The sequence below is a fragment of the Echeneis naucrates genome, chromosome 19 (genome assembly GCF_900963305.1).
Source record: "Echeneis naucrates chromosome 19, fEcheNa1.1, whole genome shotgun sequence".
Classification (NCBI taxonomy): domain Eukaryota; kingdom Metazoa; phylum Chordata; class Actinopteri; order Carangiformes; family Echeneidae; genus Echeneis; species Echeneis naucrates.
In genome coordinates, this window is record NC_042529.1 from 5,743,254 (window position 1) to 5,759,450 (window position 16,197).

The following is a 16,197-nucleotide window of genomic DNA, read 5'->3' on the forward strand; positions in this document are numbered from 1 at the left end:
AAACAAACAAAAAAAAAAGAAAGAAAGAAAAAAGAAAACGCGACCTGCTGTGAGATTTACCGCCGCTCTGAGAGGAAAGAAAGACGAAATTAATTTTTGCGATAAACTGAATCCAGGTCGCTCCGGTGAAAACAATCCTTCGGTCATGCTGCGCACCTGCCAGACCTCCGCTGCCGGACCGGACTGCTAAAAAAAAAAAAAAAAAAAAAACACACCAGAAGGGGCAACTTTTCTGGGCGGAAGAAGAAGTTGCCATCAGATCGTTTTGTTGACGAAGCGGGGGGGTGGGTGGGGGGGGTGGGGGGGGGGCGGCGGAGGGGGCTAAAACTACAAGTCCCTCCGTTGAGTAGAATCACCTTTTTTTTCTTCTTCACGTTTTCACCCGCGATAGGAAGGCGAAACGGCGACTTCAGTTGATTATCTCTCTTTCCTCTGCTATCCGATGGATATTCACTGCAAGGCAGACCCCTTCACAGCGATGCACCGTAAGTAGCACAACCTGAGTTTGTGAGCCACTGCAGCTTTAATATGTATGCGGATAAAAAAAACAACCATCATTCCTGCATAATACAAAGGCCTGCAGCAGAGAGCAGAGATTTTTATTTGTGTGTGTGTGTGTGTGTGTGTGTGTGGAAAACTGCATCTTTGTGAATTGAATTGATTTTTTTTTTTTTTTTTAAGTGGCGAGCTAATAAAGTGACATTCGAGGAAATATGGAAATATGGAAACATCAGGCTGCTGCTGGTGGAATCATAGTTTCCTCGTATTTCACACATTCATCCCATGTGGGCTTTAAGAAAGAAGATTATATTCCCCAAAAAAAAAAAAAAAAAAGCCAAGAATAATGGAAAGAATCATTTCAAATGGCACAAAGGACTACAAGAGTCCAATGCACAGAGTGTGAGAGCTGCAGAAATTAAAGTTGTCAAAGTAAACAAAGAACATGCGTTTGGAGGTACTCAGCAATTTACACGTGCATCAGCCTGCAGCTTCCCGCGCAGCGTGTGTGTGTGTGTAAGTGTTTGTTCAGGCCTAATAAGTCAGGACACATTAGTTACACATCTATTATTCAAATGATCCAAATAACAGCAAGCTCCCATAGGTCCGACTTAAGTCCACATGTAGTGTGGTTTACTTATAATGTGGTGGATCCGAGTGAATAATTGATGGCCTCTTCATTTACTAAATAATATGTAATATGAGTAATCAAAGCTCGTTCAATTATTTAAAATTACCGTGCAGGGCAAATGAAAGAGGCTGTAACTTAACACCAAACATGAGCCGAGGAGCTGCAGAGAAAATATGGAGTCTGTGTTTTGACCGGGAGCAACTTTAAAGTAGTGGAGACTCAATTAAATTCCTATCTTTGCATCACTTTCCGAAATGAAATGACACTAAGGACAGGACACAGGGTCACTGGCCAGTGTAGGCTGGATTTATTGTGTGCGTTGTACAAGCTGTAGAATAACAGAAACATTTTTTAAATATACTGTATATTCTGCATAATTAGGCTTTTAATGTAACCCTCTACATAAAAGGTAGTTTAATGAATTATTACATAAGACTGACTGTAATTGAGTTTAATTAAAAAAGTTAAAAATATATAAATATCTTGTTTTAAAGAGAAATGGGGAATACAAAAATATAGATTGACTAAAACGTGCAAGTGCTCATATAAATAAAACAACCTTCAATTTTTACTCATTTTGGTTTCGTTAAAAAAAAATCTAATATAATAGAAACTATGTAAATAAGATCATCCATGGGCACATTTGTTTCGTGTTGTGATTTTCTCAGCTTTAACAAAATAGTAATAATAATAATAATAATAATAATAATAATTATAAAATACCCCAAAATGAATTCTTTCTATCCATCAATTATATTGTATAATGAATAATAACAAATGAAATGATTAGCCTATAACTTGGTCACTGTGATGTAAACTGCAAACGGTGTAAAACAGAGCAAAGTCTGGCGCCTCAGTGATGGCAACCATTAAATAATATAAAATAAAATAAAAAAGAATCAACAGTGGTATTTTTAAATGTGCTGTGTTTAGTGGACGTTAAAGCACAGCCTGATAAATCCATGTGAATCCACCTGCTCCATAGAAAGGAGGAGGACTCTGACCTGCAGTTACACTGTGGGGGTTATTTTCTACAGTTTGTCTCTTCTACCATTTCTGATGAAAACAACAACAACAACAACAACAACAACAACAACAACACCACGTTCACCTGCTTCCTGTTCTCCCTTACAACCTTATGTAATGTTACGGTGGTTGTGTGCTGCTGTTGTATCCCACGTAGGGCACGGAGGTGTGAACCAGCTCGGCGGGGTGTTTGTGAACGGCAGACCCCTCCCGGATGTGGTGAGACAGCGGATAGTGGAGCTGGCCCACCAGGGGGTCCGGCCGTGCGACATCTCCAGACAGCTGCGGGTCAGCCACGGCTGCGTCAGCAAGATCCTGGGCAGGTAGGTGGCAGCTCTCCGGCCCAGCCAGGTGGACTGTGCTGAGGGCTCCACAACTCAGCTTTTATTCCTTTAAATATTTTGCAGCTAAATTTTCGTTCAGTCTTGCCGGTTTTGGTGCGTAATGAGATCCATGTGTTGCGTACGAAAGCGCGCAATGGTGCGTTTTTTTTATATGTTCGTTTTGAGACACTGCAGTTAAACTTGCGCCCTTAAGTTTGATGTTTTGTTGAAGAAAAGTTTTGACTTCTGGATACTTTCTTGTAAAAGAAAACATAAATACAAATTAAATGCTCTAAATGTTGGAACAACCCCCCCCCACACACACACACACACACCAAACGCCGTCGACGGCTGCGTCACTGACTTGGAAAGAACATTAATGCTGATTTCTCTGGAGCATTAGGTCTAACTATCACCGCCTGATTGCAGATACTATGAGACTGGCAGCATTAAACCTGGAGTGATCGGTGGCTCTAAACCCAAAGTGGCCACGCCAAAGGTGGTGGAAAAAATCGCAGACTACAAGAGACAAAATCCAACCATGTTCGCCTGGGAGATCAGAGACAGACTGCTGGCTGAAGGCATCTGCGACAACGACACAGTTCCCAGCGTCTCATCCATTAACAGGTAGGAAACTAACATTTAAATACAACTGAAAAATATGCACGATAAAGTGCATATTCAGATTTTTTTTTGTGTGTAAATCCAGTTGGATTAAACAGGCTGCGGGGTGGAGACGCTTTAATGAAAAGCGCCAATGGTGCGCAAATTAAAAATAATCTATCACAGTATATCTGTCCTTAAACGCACCACCCACAGCTGAATATTGTTTGACCAACTTTGTGCAGCCCGGCACGCCGAGGCTGCCTGCGGTCTCAGAGGTGCAATTCAATCTTTCAGACCAAACTCCCTCAACAATCAGCAGTACATCCAGGACTGAGTGAATCTGTCGAGATGAAAACCGATCAATATTCGGTGACCAGATCCCGTGGCGCTATAAAGCAGGCCAATTTTCTTTAGCACATCTGATGTGCTGGAGCTGCTGCACAGAGAGAGAGAGAGAGAGCAACACTGGCTTTTCTGCCGGATTTTATTTTTTGGAAGAAATCTCCTAAAAAGAGGGGGATAATGTGTCGGCTGCAATTCGTCGTTTGAAAATGAGGTTGTTGGCTAAATTTAATTAAAATAACAGCAACAGTGATAATAATAAAGAATCCGAGAGGCCAAAATCTAGCCTTAAAAAAAAAAAAAAAAAAATCACTTCCTGCTCATCAACACAACTCCAGATTTTAAATCCCTGCATTAAAAAAATAAAAAATAAAAGAAATCAGTAATTAATACTGATGTGGCATCATGGCGCACAAAGGCGCAGTTACAACTTTGCATTAAAACGTTCATACTGAGCGTCTGATGAGCGATTATCAGTTTAAAATATCTAAATTCAACGTGACAGGTTTCGTCATTTATGCTCTAAATCTTCAGTTTTATTCAAGAAAGTCATAAACTGCACTCTGGGCTTGAGAGTGGCAGCTACAGGAGGACCCAGGACACCCCCACCCCACCAGCACCTCACCCCTCCTTGCCCCAGCGCCCCCCACCACCACCACCAGAGATCCCTGGTGATGAACTTTGGTTAAGAGGCACTGTTCCATAGAGCCAGCATCAGCATTACATTTTAATGAGCTGATGGGAGAGCATGGACAGCTCCACACAAGACATCTTTTAAATAGAGAAAAGGCTGAAGAAAATTCATTTCATGCTTCGTGGCTGCTTAAAAAGCCCCATTTAAGGAGGCTCAGACACATGTATGTGATAAATTCAAAATGTACATTAATATCATTAAAAGAGCCCTATAAAGTTTTTTCAATTCCAATTAAAGCTTTCTCTTTTGGACGGGAGGGGGAAGCCTTATGTGTCTTTGTTTATGGGGGAAATTAAATTGTGAATACAAAGAGCTGTAATTCTATCAGTCAAATATGAGCTGCTTTGAATTTCTATTATGCTTTAATGCAGAATATTTTTCTTTCTTTCTTTCTTTTTTTTAACAGCAGAAGAAATGTAAGATTTCAATGTGGCTCCCTGTAGCTCAGTGCCACACACACACACACACACACACACACACACACACAGAGTGGAGCATACACACAATGAGACGACACAAGCGTTTGTTTTGATTTAGCGAGAGGTAAATATTTCAATACATGTTTGGACTCTTAAAGGAGGAGTTCATGAAAATCAATCAATGAAAACATCCTTAGTGGTTCAATAACCCAGACAGACTTTGCTCCAGATTATCTAATGGCCTTCATGATGTTTAAAAAATATGTCTGTGTGCGTTTATACATATCTATAAGTAGAAAAGGTGATTTTTTTATAATTTATTTTTTTTAAGAATAAACCACAGGAGAAGTTTAAACAGGGCTTTCCCAGTTAAGACAATTCAGGGGGGAAAAAAAGCCACTAAAGACTGGAGCCAAAGTCTTTTCCAGTTGGATGGTTCTGACTGGGGCCAGTCGTGGGTTTCTGTGGCAGACTGTCTGACCTCAGGACTGTTGACAAAAGAGGATGCTCTATTTAAACACCTTTCCCCTGCATGCATTATTAAATGCTACAGAGATAGTGTTGTAGGACACGTCAGGGCCACCACGACCAACAAGTAATGCTACCCTGCTGCGAGACACATATAAAAAAAAAAAAAAAAAAAAACGTCCTCAATGGTGCTCGATATTATTGATTCAGAACTAAAGCAATTTTAATATTTCTTCAGGGGATTTTCGGCAACAACCAGGCCATTAATTCATTCTTCCAAATTGCTTATTCAATATCAAGAACATGGATACCAAATAAACTCTTTGAATTTATGTAGCACGCACAAGTCAAGGGTCGAATAACTGTTATGGGGGAGAAGTGAAAAAAATTAAAACATCAATATGCGCTTTCTGGAAAAGCTTGTTGTTTGGCAGGTTTGCCTCCTAGGGGAGTTCTGTCTTTTTCGTTGCTGTTTGTTTGTGACGGTGTTTTATACCTCTGAAGCCTCCTGGCACCATCAATATCCAAATGATCTGATGTTGTTTCTGGTTAACATGGAGGGCAAAATTAAAAGGACGAGTGATTTTGGTTTAAAATTATAATCTGGATGTTTTTGCACTGTGCAGTTTTACCCGAGCGAGCAAATCCCTTTTTTTTTTTTTAATGGAAATAAAATATGCAAAAAACTGTGTAAAGAAATCAACCCTAAAAGCCTCCATGGTCTTCAGCTCTTTTCCTTGTGATTTAAAATAGCTCTCGTGGCATACGTGATGAATAGTTTTAAAGTTTACAAATTATTGTGACAGCTCCCTTTCTCCCCAAGTGCCATTCAGATTAAAGGAATCTAATGCTGGCGTAAGCTTGTGCAAGGCAATAAGGAACTATTGCTTTCCTGTCACATATAATTTATAGCTTTCTATTTGCATCTGTTTGCCCGTGTGACTAATCCCCAACTTTTTCTCCCCAAGCCCCAATCAATACAACCTCATCCGCATTGGCACATGGGGGCTGCTTGGTTCTACAGAGATGTTTGATCTGGGAAGCAAAGGGCTACAGTTGGGCTGTGATCAGCTCCGGTGAAACCCCCCTCTCCTCAGTGGGATTGGGAAAGGGAGAGGTTGGTGCTGATTAGTGTGGGCCAGGTAGAGTCAGTGAAGCTGATCATTGAGGTGAATTGATGTGATTTCATGCTTTGTTTGCAAGATCACTTAGACCAAAAGTGCAATGAAGACTGTAACACACCTCACCTTTAAGGTAGGACCACTGACCGGATCCCGTCTACGCGTGTGAATTGCGTTGGATATCTTAATCACACGTCATCTCCGCCGTAGCTGCTGTGAGCGAACAGTGCGCTCAAATTAGAGGCAGTTTGGAAATCACCGGAAAGAGAAACCTGTCATAGAAAAGCAGCAGTGACATCTGCATTTCCTTTGTTCCCCCCAGGATCATTCGAACAAAAGTCCAGCAGCCTTTCCATCCATCCCCCGATGGGACATCCCTGTCAGCACCAGGCCATACTATAGGTAATGCTGCAGCTCACAGCATCAGCAGGGTCTTCATATTGGCATCATACCAATCAGACACAAGTATGTATTGATTACAAAGCACAAGCTGGGTTTTAATCATTTCCTTCCTTCTTCCCAGTACCAAGCACAAACTCTCCGCCTGTAACCAGCGCCTCCAATGACCCCGCAGGATCCTACTCCATCAATGGGATTCTGGGTATTCCACGATCCAATGGTGAAAAGAGGAAAAGAGATGAAGGTAAGGAGAAAGAAATAACACTCTGCTTTAGCTTTAGATTGGCATGCAGATCTAAAATCCTAAAAGAAAAAAACCAATTGCTTCATGCTATAAACCCCACTTTGCTGAACTTGCAATTACGGCATTAAAACCTGCTTCAGTTCCAGTAGATGACCCTTATAAAACACCTAAGTCTGAACTCTGTTACACCACTGTGTCAATCTGCCAAGGAGTCTTTTGATTTGAAGACACGACCTCCGCTGTTGTCTCCTGCAATTAATCTTTATGGAAGTGATTAAAGGGCTTTAGATAATTACATGTCAAGATGATGTAGCCAACCACCCAGGTCAGTCAAGAAAGCCGCTACAGCTCTGTGGAGGGCTTTTATTTTTTTTTTATTTTTTCTTCAACAAAAGTGGCTGCTCTCCTGCTGCTGCCGAAGTAGTAGGTTAGTGGATATAAGGGGGCCTGAGGCGATATAGATTATTGGTTCTGTAAGCAATAGGCTTCCTTAATGTCACTACATAAGTAGCTGATGAGAATAGCTAAACAGATGCACTCATGTTACAAGGCGTGTATGAGTGTGGAGGGATGATGCGGCTGCTGAAAAGGGGCAGTTATCTCAAACAGGGTGGGGAATGAGTGCCTTATTTCTGCAGTGCTCCGGAATGAGAGCTAATCAGAGCACGGCAGCGGTTTACATAGCTTCTTCTTTGTTCTGGCGTTTGCCGAGAAGCACAGGGGTTTGCGGGATATTGAGTGGAATTGATGTTTTATGTGCGAGCGGGGAGGGAGGGATGACTAATGACCTGTCAGAGGTAGATTTCCTGGCAAAGATATAAAAATCAGCATGACGTGGACATGGCAAATGACATAATCAAGTCTTTCCCTGTAAGAGATGCAATCGCGGAGGCATAATGCAAACGTCTGGTATTTTCAAGGGTTCATTTTCAGTCTTTCGAGGACCTCTCATATTAGCCAGGGTGTAATGTCTAGTCTCTGAATGATAGAATGCACACATTTCTATGCAGATTGCTACTGAAGGGCAAAGAGGTATTAAAGGGCATGGAGAGGACTAAGGTATGTGTGCGTGAGGAGGAGAGCTGGTCTGTTTTGTGGAGGTCTCCCAGGTGACAGCACCATGGTTCTATGGCTATTCAGTCTCAAATGATTCCCCTGATGTGCTGCCATTTCTGTGATTTAGGTGCTCAGCCACTATGTACGATGAAAGAGAAAGAAAGCTGTGCATGTGGATGGTGGTGTGTGCTGGTGTGTGCGTTTGCGTCATGGTAGGACTTGTACTAAGGGTAAGGTGGAGCGGGGGGGTGGGGGGGCTTGGTTCTTATATACTCTCAATAGCCAGCTGGTGCCTACCTGGAAACACGGGGTCAGGGATACTTTATCTTTCCAAAACATAAACCCCGGGTCTTGGCCTCACACGCACACACGGCTGAGGAAGCAGTGTCTCGCCTCGGGCCACAGTTTGCAAGAATAAAATATTACATATGAGAGTAGCCTGTGGACACTGCTGTCCTCTTCCTGTCTTCTCTTAAATTGCACATTGGCCAACAAAACAGCTGAAATTCAAGATTTTAAAAATTTGGGTGATATGTTCTGGGAAATAGATGCGTAGCTACCATGCCTTCTGCGGCTCATGCTTTTCCTATTTTGGGAACATTTTCAACTAAGAGTTGGTGCAAATCATGTCTTTTTGAACGTATTGATTGCTTTAATTGTGAAACTCAAGCTGCAGCTCTATTTTGTCATAATTTGTGGTGTAAATAACCGTGTAGTACTATTTTCTTGGGGGGGCTTCCTGCTGAAACAACAATCATTAATATCAGATTTTCTATTTGTTTATTTGATAAATGTAAAACCATTGCTCTTTATTACGTTTAAGAAATATGTCCTTTAAATCAGAGCCACAGTTGTGAACTAAGACACTTTAGGAATGTGGAAGTTTTGAGGAACTTTCAATTCTGCTAAAAATCAAATCATGTTTTATCGTTTTGTGGGGTGTTTATCATTGATCCCATATTTAACTTAGATATCATTAACTGGATTAAGGAAGTTTCTTTCTTTTGCTTGACTTAAAGCCCTTTTGTAACATTTACATAAAAAAGTCACTTCTAGAGAAGCATTTCTGGAAATGATTGAAAGCTGTAAACATATGCTACCTTGTAACAATACAAGACAAAAACATTTCTGCTCCAAGAAGGAACTGATTCCTTGGAAAACTCTTTTTCTGAAACTGAGTATTCTAAAAGTCAGAAAATGTGTTTGTGCAATAATCTCACTGTTTTGTGGACATTTTTCTCATGTGTGTCTGTGTTTCAGTGTCGCCTTGTTTGCTATTCAAATGTATTTCGCCTTGCTCAGTAGGCAGTAGTCTATAGTCAGTTAATGCTTGGATTAAATTTCCTCACAGCACAGTAGCTTGCCTGAGCCCTACTTAACTTGGTAAGCCTCATGATGATTATGGCACAAGCAGTCATTATCAAGGTCTGAAAACATGAACAAAAATGAGCAAAGGAAGGGGGGAAGGAAAGGAGGGGAAGCTCTGTGCAACACAAGCCCTGCTGAAATGGACTGGCTGTGTGGCCCAGAGTATTTGTTTTAGACAGTAGCTGTGGCTCTCTGCCAAGCAGAGAGACACCTCCTAAGTTTCCAAGTCAGCAGTGCCCTTAAAAAAAGGTCCCCCATTACGGGAGGGATGTAGAGATAATGTAGTGTGACACACGTTATGTACACTGGGTCTCAGCGAGAGGAGCTTCAGGGACACAGGTGTCATAAGAGCCATTAATCTGCTATTGTCACGTGTTATTGGAAATTAAAAGTAGCATGTTACACTTGGCAGCCATTGTTGCAGATGGACAGAACTGGGGTGGGGGGGGGACCCCTTGGAGACGGTGTCTTTTGGTGACCACGGCTGTCCGCGCATTTACAATGTGACATATATTAGAATCTGCAATTCTGCAGAGAAAAGCTATTACCTCACAGATTAACATCCAAGTACCCCCCCCAGCACCCGCTGCACCCTTGCAACCCCGGACTCCGCCACCCCCCACTGCTTCTGACACGGTGGGCTTCAGAAAAGACAAAGGAGAAGCACTGGCAGCTTCTTCAAGGGTGACGTAAAAATCTTTCATGTAGCATCTGATGTTTAAGCACAAATCAGCTTTCATGGATGTTTTTGTTCACCTTCGTGTTATTAGAGAGCTGAATTGACCCGAACTTGGAGGTCTGTAGAGAATATGCAGTGTCCATGAAGTGTGTCCAGTCATATCGCTTGTCCTTTCAGAGCGCCACCACAAATTGCACTATCAAACCTGTAGATGATTCTTAATTTCAGCCATTCTGAATGCTCTCTTGCTTTTTTGCCGGCCTTTTCTTCTTGATTTATGAGAGAAACACCAAGAGAGAAAATTTCATGATAAGACAATCATCATATATTTCAAGAGCCAACAACAATAGCCGGTGGCAGTCAGAATGGATGTGATTCTGTGCTTCAGTAGCTGTTGAATTAATTATTTCTCATCTCTGAGCGTCATGAGGACTGAGCCGATGTGTGTGGATGGAGATGAGTGATGGAGCGAGCCGCCGTCACACCCTACCCTGTGTATCAGCATCTGTTTTGGGGGAGAGGAAGAGTAAACACAGCAACTCAAAGAGCAGCAAAATGTCAGCACCTAAGTGCAACCTCCAAATGAGATTAAGAAAGGTATAAAAGCTTGGGAACATCTGAACTTAGTGTTTTTCCATACTGCTGCGCTCCAGATTTTAGGAGTCAGCCCACTTTTTGCAAATAGTTCATTCATTTTTCAGTGCTAGATGCTAAAAAAAAAAAAAAATCAATTTACAAACATATGGAATGGAGAAAAGCAGTTCGATCTCATCTGTGAGGTTACTGATACAGAGTTCAAATTGTTCAATTAATCAATTATGATAACACATTTTTTTATTATTATTATTTATTTATTTATTTATTTATTTTTTTAATCGAGCTTCCAAATTTGGCTTCTAATCCCTTTCAGTTTACATAATCAAAACATTCAATTAGAAAAACAAAATGCAGCTGAGTTCATCCAATTTGATGCAAATGAGTTTTAATTTGATTTCATTTAGTCAGGAATTGAATCAGGTGGGAAATTATAAAGGTGTGTTCTTGTTAAATACATAACAATGTGTTAAGGGAACGAGAGCAGTATGTATGTTGGCATGTTATTTAAACAAAGAGCATATTTGGGGAAATGTTGAAAGGGGGCTTGTTCTTCTCGCGGGGGGGCCTTCATGACCTCAAGGTGTCAGCTCAACTCCTCGAGCCTCTAACAAGAACTTAAAAACCCTATTTTCATTGCATGAAAGAGCTCAAACTTTTATTCTGAAATCACTCTCTTCTTCTATTAGGGCCAGACTCTGAGACATAACTACTATTCATGCTCAATCTGCACTTCATTCACAATAACTGCTCTGTTTTTGTTTGGCGGGCAGTCACTCAGACTCGCTCCCAGACCCGGAGTTGCGTTGGCTAAAGCCCCCTGCTGGGGGTCATGACCTGTGGGTGCGAAACCCGCAGAGAGGAGTCTGCTTTATAGAGCTGGTTATCTGATCTGATAGAGACTGCTCCCTCGTTACCGGAGTGTTAATACAGAGTGATGTCAAGATGAATACACTCAACTCCAGTGATCAATAAACAACCACAGAGCGGGACAAGCATGTAATGCACCAACAAAGCCACTGTGGTCAAAGATTATTATCACTGCCGCATAATGGGCAGATTTGGAAATGTCCAAACACGGGATCTGACTTGTAGTGATGATCAGTGCTGATAAAAAAAAATATTTCTTTGCAGCAATAACATGGGACTTGTGACTTAACAAAAAGGCATCGAAGTTAAAGTTGCAAAAAGTGTTGAAAGTGTCGTCCCAAACAACAGAACTGTAACCACGCATAAAAATGACTGAGATGTCTTTTTCTGCCCAGAAAAAAAAAATGTCTACGACTTCAGCAACAAACAAACCACCTATAGAAAAAAAAACCTCTTGTCCTCTCTAGACAATAACTTTTCATGTCAACAACCAGGTGCAACACACAATGCTAACTGAAAATATGCACTTTTCCCCCATTTCATTTTACCTGCCACCAAAACGACTCGGTCAGTTTTGCGAAGTTTATGCCCTCCTGAAGGTGAGGGGACCTTCGCCATCATGGCCGTCAAGGTCAGAGAGTGAGAGTTAAAAGAAACCATTGTCAGCTGTTGGCAGGACACAGTTAATGAACAGCCATGCTCTGTGTCAGAGTTCAACACTCTGTTGCCGTAATAATATCGCACCGTGTCCTCCATGCGTCCTGATTGACAGTCATAATTTCAACCACCTCATGAAGACGCCGCCACTGAGACGCTAGCGTGTCAAATTTGGGCATTTGCCATCTTTTTTTCTTGACAACAACCAACTACAGAAGAAATGATAAAAGTTACACAAAACAGCTTTCTATGCTATCCAAAGAAGAATTACACAGAAATGTTAATGACCTAAATGTTGCCAGAATCATCTTCATTACTGAAACAAAGGCATTGCTGAAATGTCAGATGGGAATCAGTAACTGGGAGGGCAGATGGGGCTATCCTCACCCTGAGTGGGAGGAAGAGTGCGTAGGTTGACCCAGGATGGTTTGTCTTGTGTGTGGGAAGTGTATTTCAAAGAGGTGAATGACAAATATGGTGGCGGGGGTATTGATCAGGTGTTGTGGCTCAGGCCGGCTGATGGAAAGTAATTAATGACTCTATTTTCTTTGGTAGCAAAGAGAACAATTGAGTTTGATAAAGTGACAAGCGGCCACCATCGTAGGTGAGGGCCAGAAAAGCTGCTGAATGATCACCTGAATGTAGAGATGAGCTACAGATCAGAGTCTTGGGAAATACACTTTTTGTTGGGATTAAATAAGATTTAGCCTTTTTTTTTAGCACAAAGACGGGTAAAGGGGAAACACAAGTTACTGCAAAAACCAAACCTCTTCTTTTAAAAACAAAGAATTTGCTCTAATTAACAAATAATGTTGAGACAATTATTAGTTTGTAAATTTAACAGATACTGGCTGGCAGATCTTTAAGTTTCTTCTGGTCACAGTTTAGATGCTAAGCTAAACTAACCATCTGCTGATAGACAAAAGTGAAGAGTCTTTCTAATATAACTCTTGATGAAGGAGGAAATTTCTGTCTCTCTTCTGGTCAAACCTCATTTTCTCTCAGAATTTCATGATCTTGGCTAAACTTTGCCTTCAATTTAAGGATGCACACCAAACTTTTGATTGTATTCAAATTGATGCAATGGGGCGGGCACTATGTAAAAATGATCTTGGGCTTGGCTGCGTCACTCAGCGTGTGTGTGTATAAGTGTTGTATAAAAAAATATGTTTCTGCACATTGTCATCTTTCTGGAAACTATAAAAAAAACAAAACAACAACTGCCTTTTGTTTTCTTAAAACTTGGTGCCAAAGTTTTTTTGAGCTAATCCAGTACATTTTGGAGTGTGTGAAGTGAAGTTTCTCTGCCTGCAATTTGGAAATTTTCACTGAAGACAGAGACGGAGTGTAAAACCTTAAGTTTAAGGGAACACAAAAAGGTAATTTAAGGGTAAAATAGAGAGTTACAGACTAAACTCAACAACAGGTGACACTTTTAGGGGGGTAAATGCATGTCACAGCATGTCAAGCCAACTCTTTCTCTCCAAAGCGTCCTGACTCACTCCTAGTGGCCTCTTTTTCCCATAAAATATTCCACATCTGTAAATGTCACTCTCGCAAACTGACTGGAATCATTTGTTCATTAAGGTTATATACCGACAATGATTGCTGGGACAGTAAAAATTGCTTCATGACTGAATGGATGCAAATGGAAGCCGAAACCTTTGACAAAGAAACAGGTGGCCAATACCTGATCCATTTACTAAGATCAATGTTGGATTGTGCGTTGTAAATAAGTCCTAATGCAGTCATGTCCGCAGTGCAAACAAAACGGTGAACCAGCTATTGTAAGCAGGTTCATAACAAATTTTTTTACTACCCATCAGCACAATTTCAAGTTACGCAAGCCTGCAAGTGCTCAGACACACACAGACACACACAAACCCGCTCGCCCTCTCTTTTATAGCTGCTTCAAGCTCTTTACACCAGTCGGGTTCATCCTCTGGCCTCAGCCTGTGAAAAAAGGTCAAGCAGCAGAATAGAATGGCAATAACCCTCCCAAATGGTACTATCACACAGACATGATTGATCAATTGAATTCCATGGCAGAGAAAAATGCGGGATTAAGTAGAGTATTATACGCACAATGAGTTGAGGCATGATGTTCATTTCAAGTTCATTTCAGCTCCCTCTTGCCACCAGATCAGGCAATCAATAGGGGCCTTGCATATCATATATCACCACTCTCCCACTGAGGGGAGAACATAATCTGCCGCAAATTTAGAATGACAGATTTGTAAGGGAGCTGAAGCTTTGTGGGATCCGGGGAGGAGACCTACAGACAGCCACTGCAGTCAGGAGAGGTGTGTGTGTGTGTGGTGGGGGGGTGATGGAAAAGGAGGGAGGAAAAAGGGTCTGAGGGAGGGACGGTATGGTAGAATAGTCTGTAAAGGCTTTAAAGGCTTGCACACAAGTGACAACGGGAATAGCTAAGGCATCCTTCTCCCCAACAGTTGGGTAATCAGGTCAGGAGTCAGGAGAAAATTCCTGTGTTTGGAGAGCAGGATGATTAAACTAGACTGTACGATTTTATTCAGCGCCTTGTCCTGTGCCGCTGTTTCCAAATGGAACCGCGCACTCACAGAGAATGAAAGTAGTTTTGAATTGTGAAAGGGAAATTGTGCCTTTTTTTATTCAGTGAGCAGGAGAAAAGGGTGGGGGGGAAATCCTCTGACTGGAAAGAGAGGGAACTATAATGGGCTGGCTGCTGCTTTCATTAGTATACATGCTTGCCACAACATGTATATATTTGCAGGTGATGGTAATCCATCAATTACCAGAGGGCTTTCAGATCATGATGGTGTTAATACTGTAAGGTGGGGGGTTCAGGGAAAAAGCCTGTGTGATGTCGCCAGTGGCTCACCACAGCCATTAAGGTGCAGAAAAAGCTGCACTCCATCCTTTTCTGTCCTCCTCAGATCCCCCACAGAGGTGATACAGAAAAAACATGAGGAGAATATAAAGTGCATAGCTTGAAGTAAAGGCCAGCTTCCCGGGGTCAGTGTCTCGATTGTTGCTCTTTCTTCTTGTAGATGGTTCAGATGGTTCTGGCCCAAACAGTGATTCTCAGGGTAGTGTGGAGAGTTTACGGAAACACCTGAGGGCAGATGCCTTCACTCAGCAGCAGCTGGAAGCGTTGGACCGGGTCTTTGAACGCCCCTCGTACCCTGACGTCTTCCCAACGACGGAGCATATCAAACCGGAGCAGGTTAGTACCACCCACTGTGTGTTTTGCTTTGCCACATACACGAAAACACCCAAAATGTGCACGTGATGCTGAATTGAGCACAAAAACCACCGTTGTGAAGAATATTCCCGAACCATATTCAGAAACAAAAGCTAATTAAACAGTCGTCTGAGATGGCCTAGCACTGGATTACAAGCCAGCATGTATAATGCTAGAGGGATCACAAGGAAAACTCCCACACATTATTGATTTTGCGATGAAAAACACATCCCTTGCATCCCCTATAATTGAGAATAACAGTAAGGCAACATGAAATGAATCAATACCTAGATTTTTCTTCATTTTTGCTGTGTTATTCAAGTGAAGCTCCTCGTCTCTCATTGTTTATTTCTCCATCCTGGGTCACATCTTGATGTTTAATGAAAGCTGCCTTCACAGTGACGTGCATTCAGGAAGTGGATGCATGAAAACACTCTCTGTGATATTAAAACCATTAAATCCACAGTCGCCATCCATCCTCATTTCAAAAAATTAGGAGGCACTTGGGGCAACATCCACCACCACCACAGCTCCCCCACCCTTCTCCACACCAAAACGACAGCCAGAAACCACTGCTTATTAAAAGCTCTGGGCTTATTACAATGGATAACCTTTATTTACTTTCATTATACCATTAAACAACAAGAGACTATTAATTTCTCCCACCAAACTACAAGTTGGACCCATAAAGCAAAAGCAGTCGCCTAATTGAGTTCATTTTAATTTCTCTCCAATCGGGGCGAATTACGCAGGTGATAAATCAGTGGGACAGGCCTCACCTCCAGAAGAGGGCCTAATTTGCAGCTAATTACAAAACTGATTTCTACTGGAAGATCAATACCAAAACGAATTGGAAATGACTTGCAATCACAAAGAACGTCAGGGAGAGTATTAAAAGGCAGAGGGAAAAGGGTTAGGCTAAAAAAAAAAGAAAAGAAAGAAAAAACGAGTGTGGGGGCAAGTAAGGAAGAAAAGA

General features: G+C 41.7%; 1 protein-coding gene across 4 annotated transcripts in view; it reads left to right on the forward strand.

Annotated features, from left to right (window-relative positions):
* The first annotated feature begins 436 nt into the window (after positions 1-436).
* LOC115059687 (paired box protein Pax-2a-like) overlaps positions 437-16,197 on the forward strand; it is a 28,363-nt gene continuing 12,602 nt past the window's right edge. Inside the window, exons 1-7 of one of the 4 annotated variants that reach the window (XM_029527317.1) lie at positions 437-485; positions 1,213-1,215; positions 2,313-2,478; positions 2,908-3,105; positions 6,451-6,530; positions 6,652-6,771; positions 15,028-15,203. In XM_029527317.1, coding sequence (XP_029383177.1) covers positions 443-485; positions 1,213-1,215; positions 2,313-2,478; positions 2,908-3,105; positions 6,451-6,530; positions 6,652-6,771; positions 15,028-15,203 — 786 coding nt within the window. In that variant the 5' untranslated portion in view covers positions 437-442. Of the gene's footprint in view, positions 486-1,212; positions 1,216-2,300; positions 2,479-2,907; positions 3,106-6,450; positions 6,531-6,651; positions 6,772-15,027; positions 15,204-16,197 lie in introns of all 4 variants that reach the window. The other 3 variants (XM_029527314.1, XM_029527315.1, XM_029527316.1) reach the window with 3 other exon arrangements.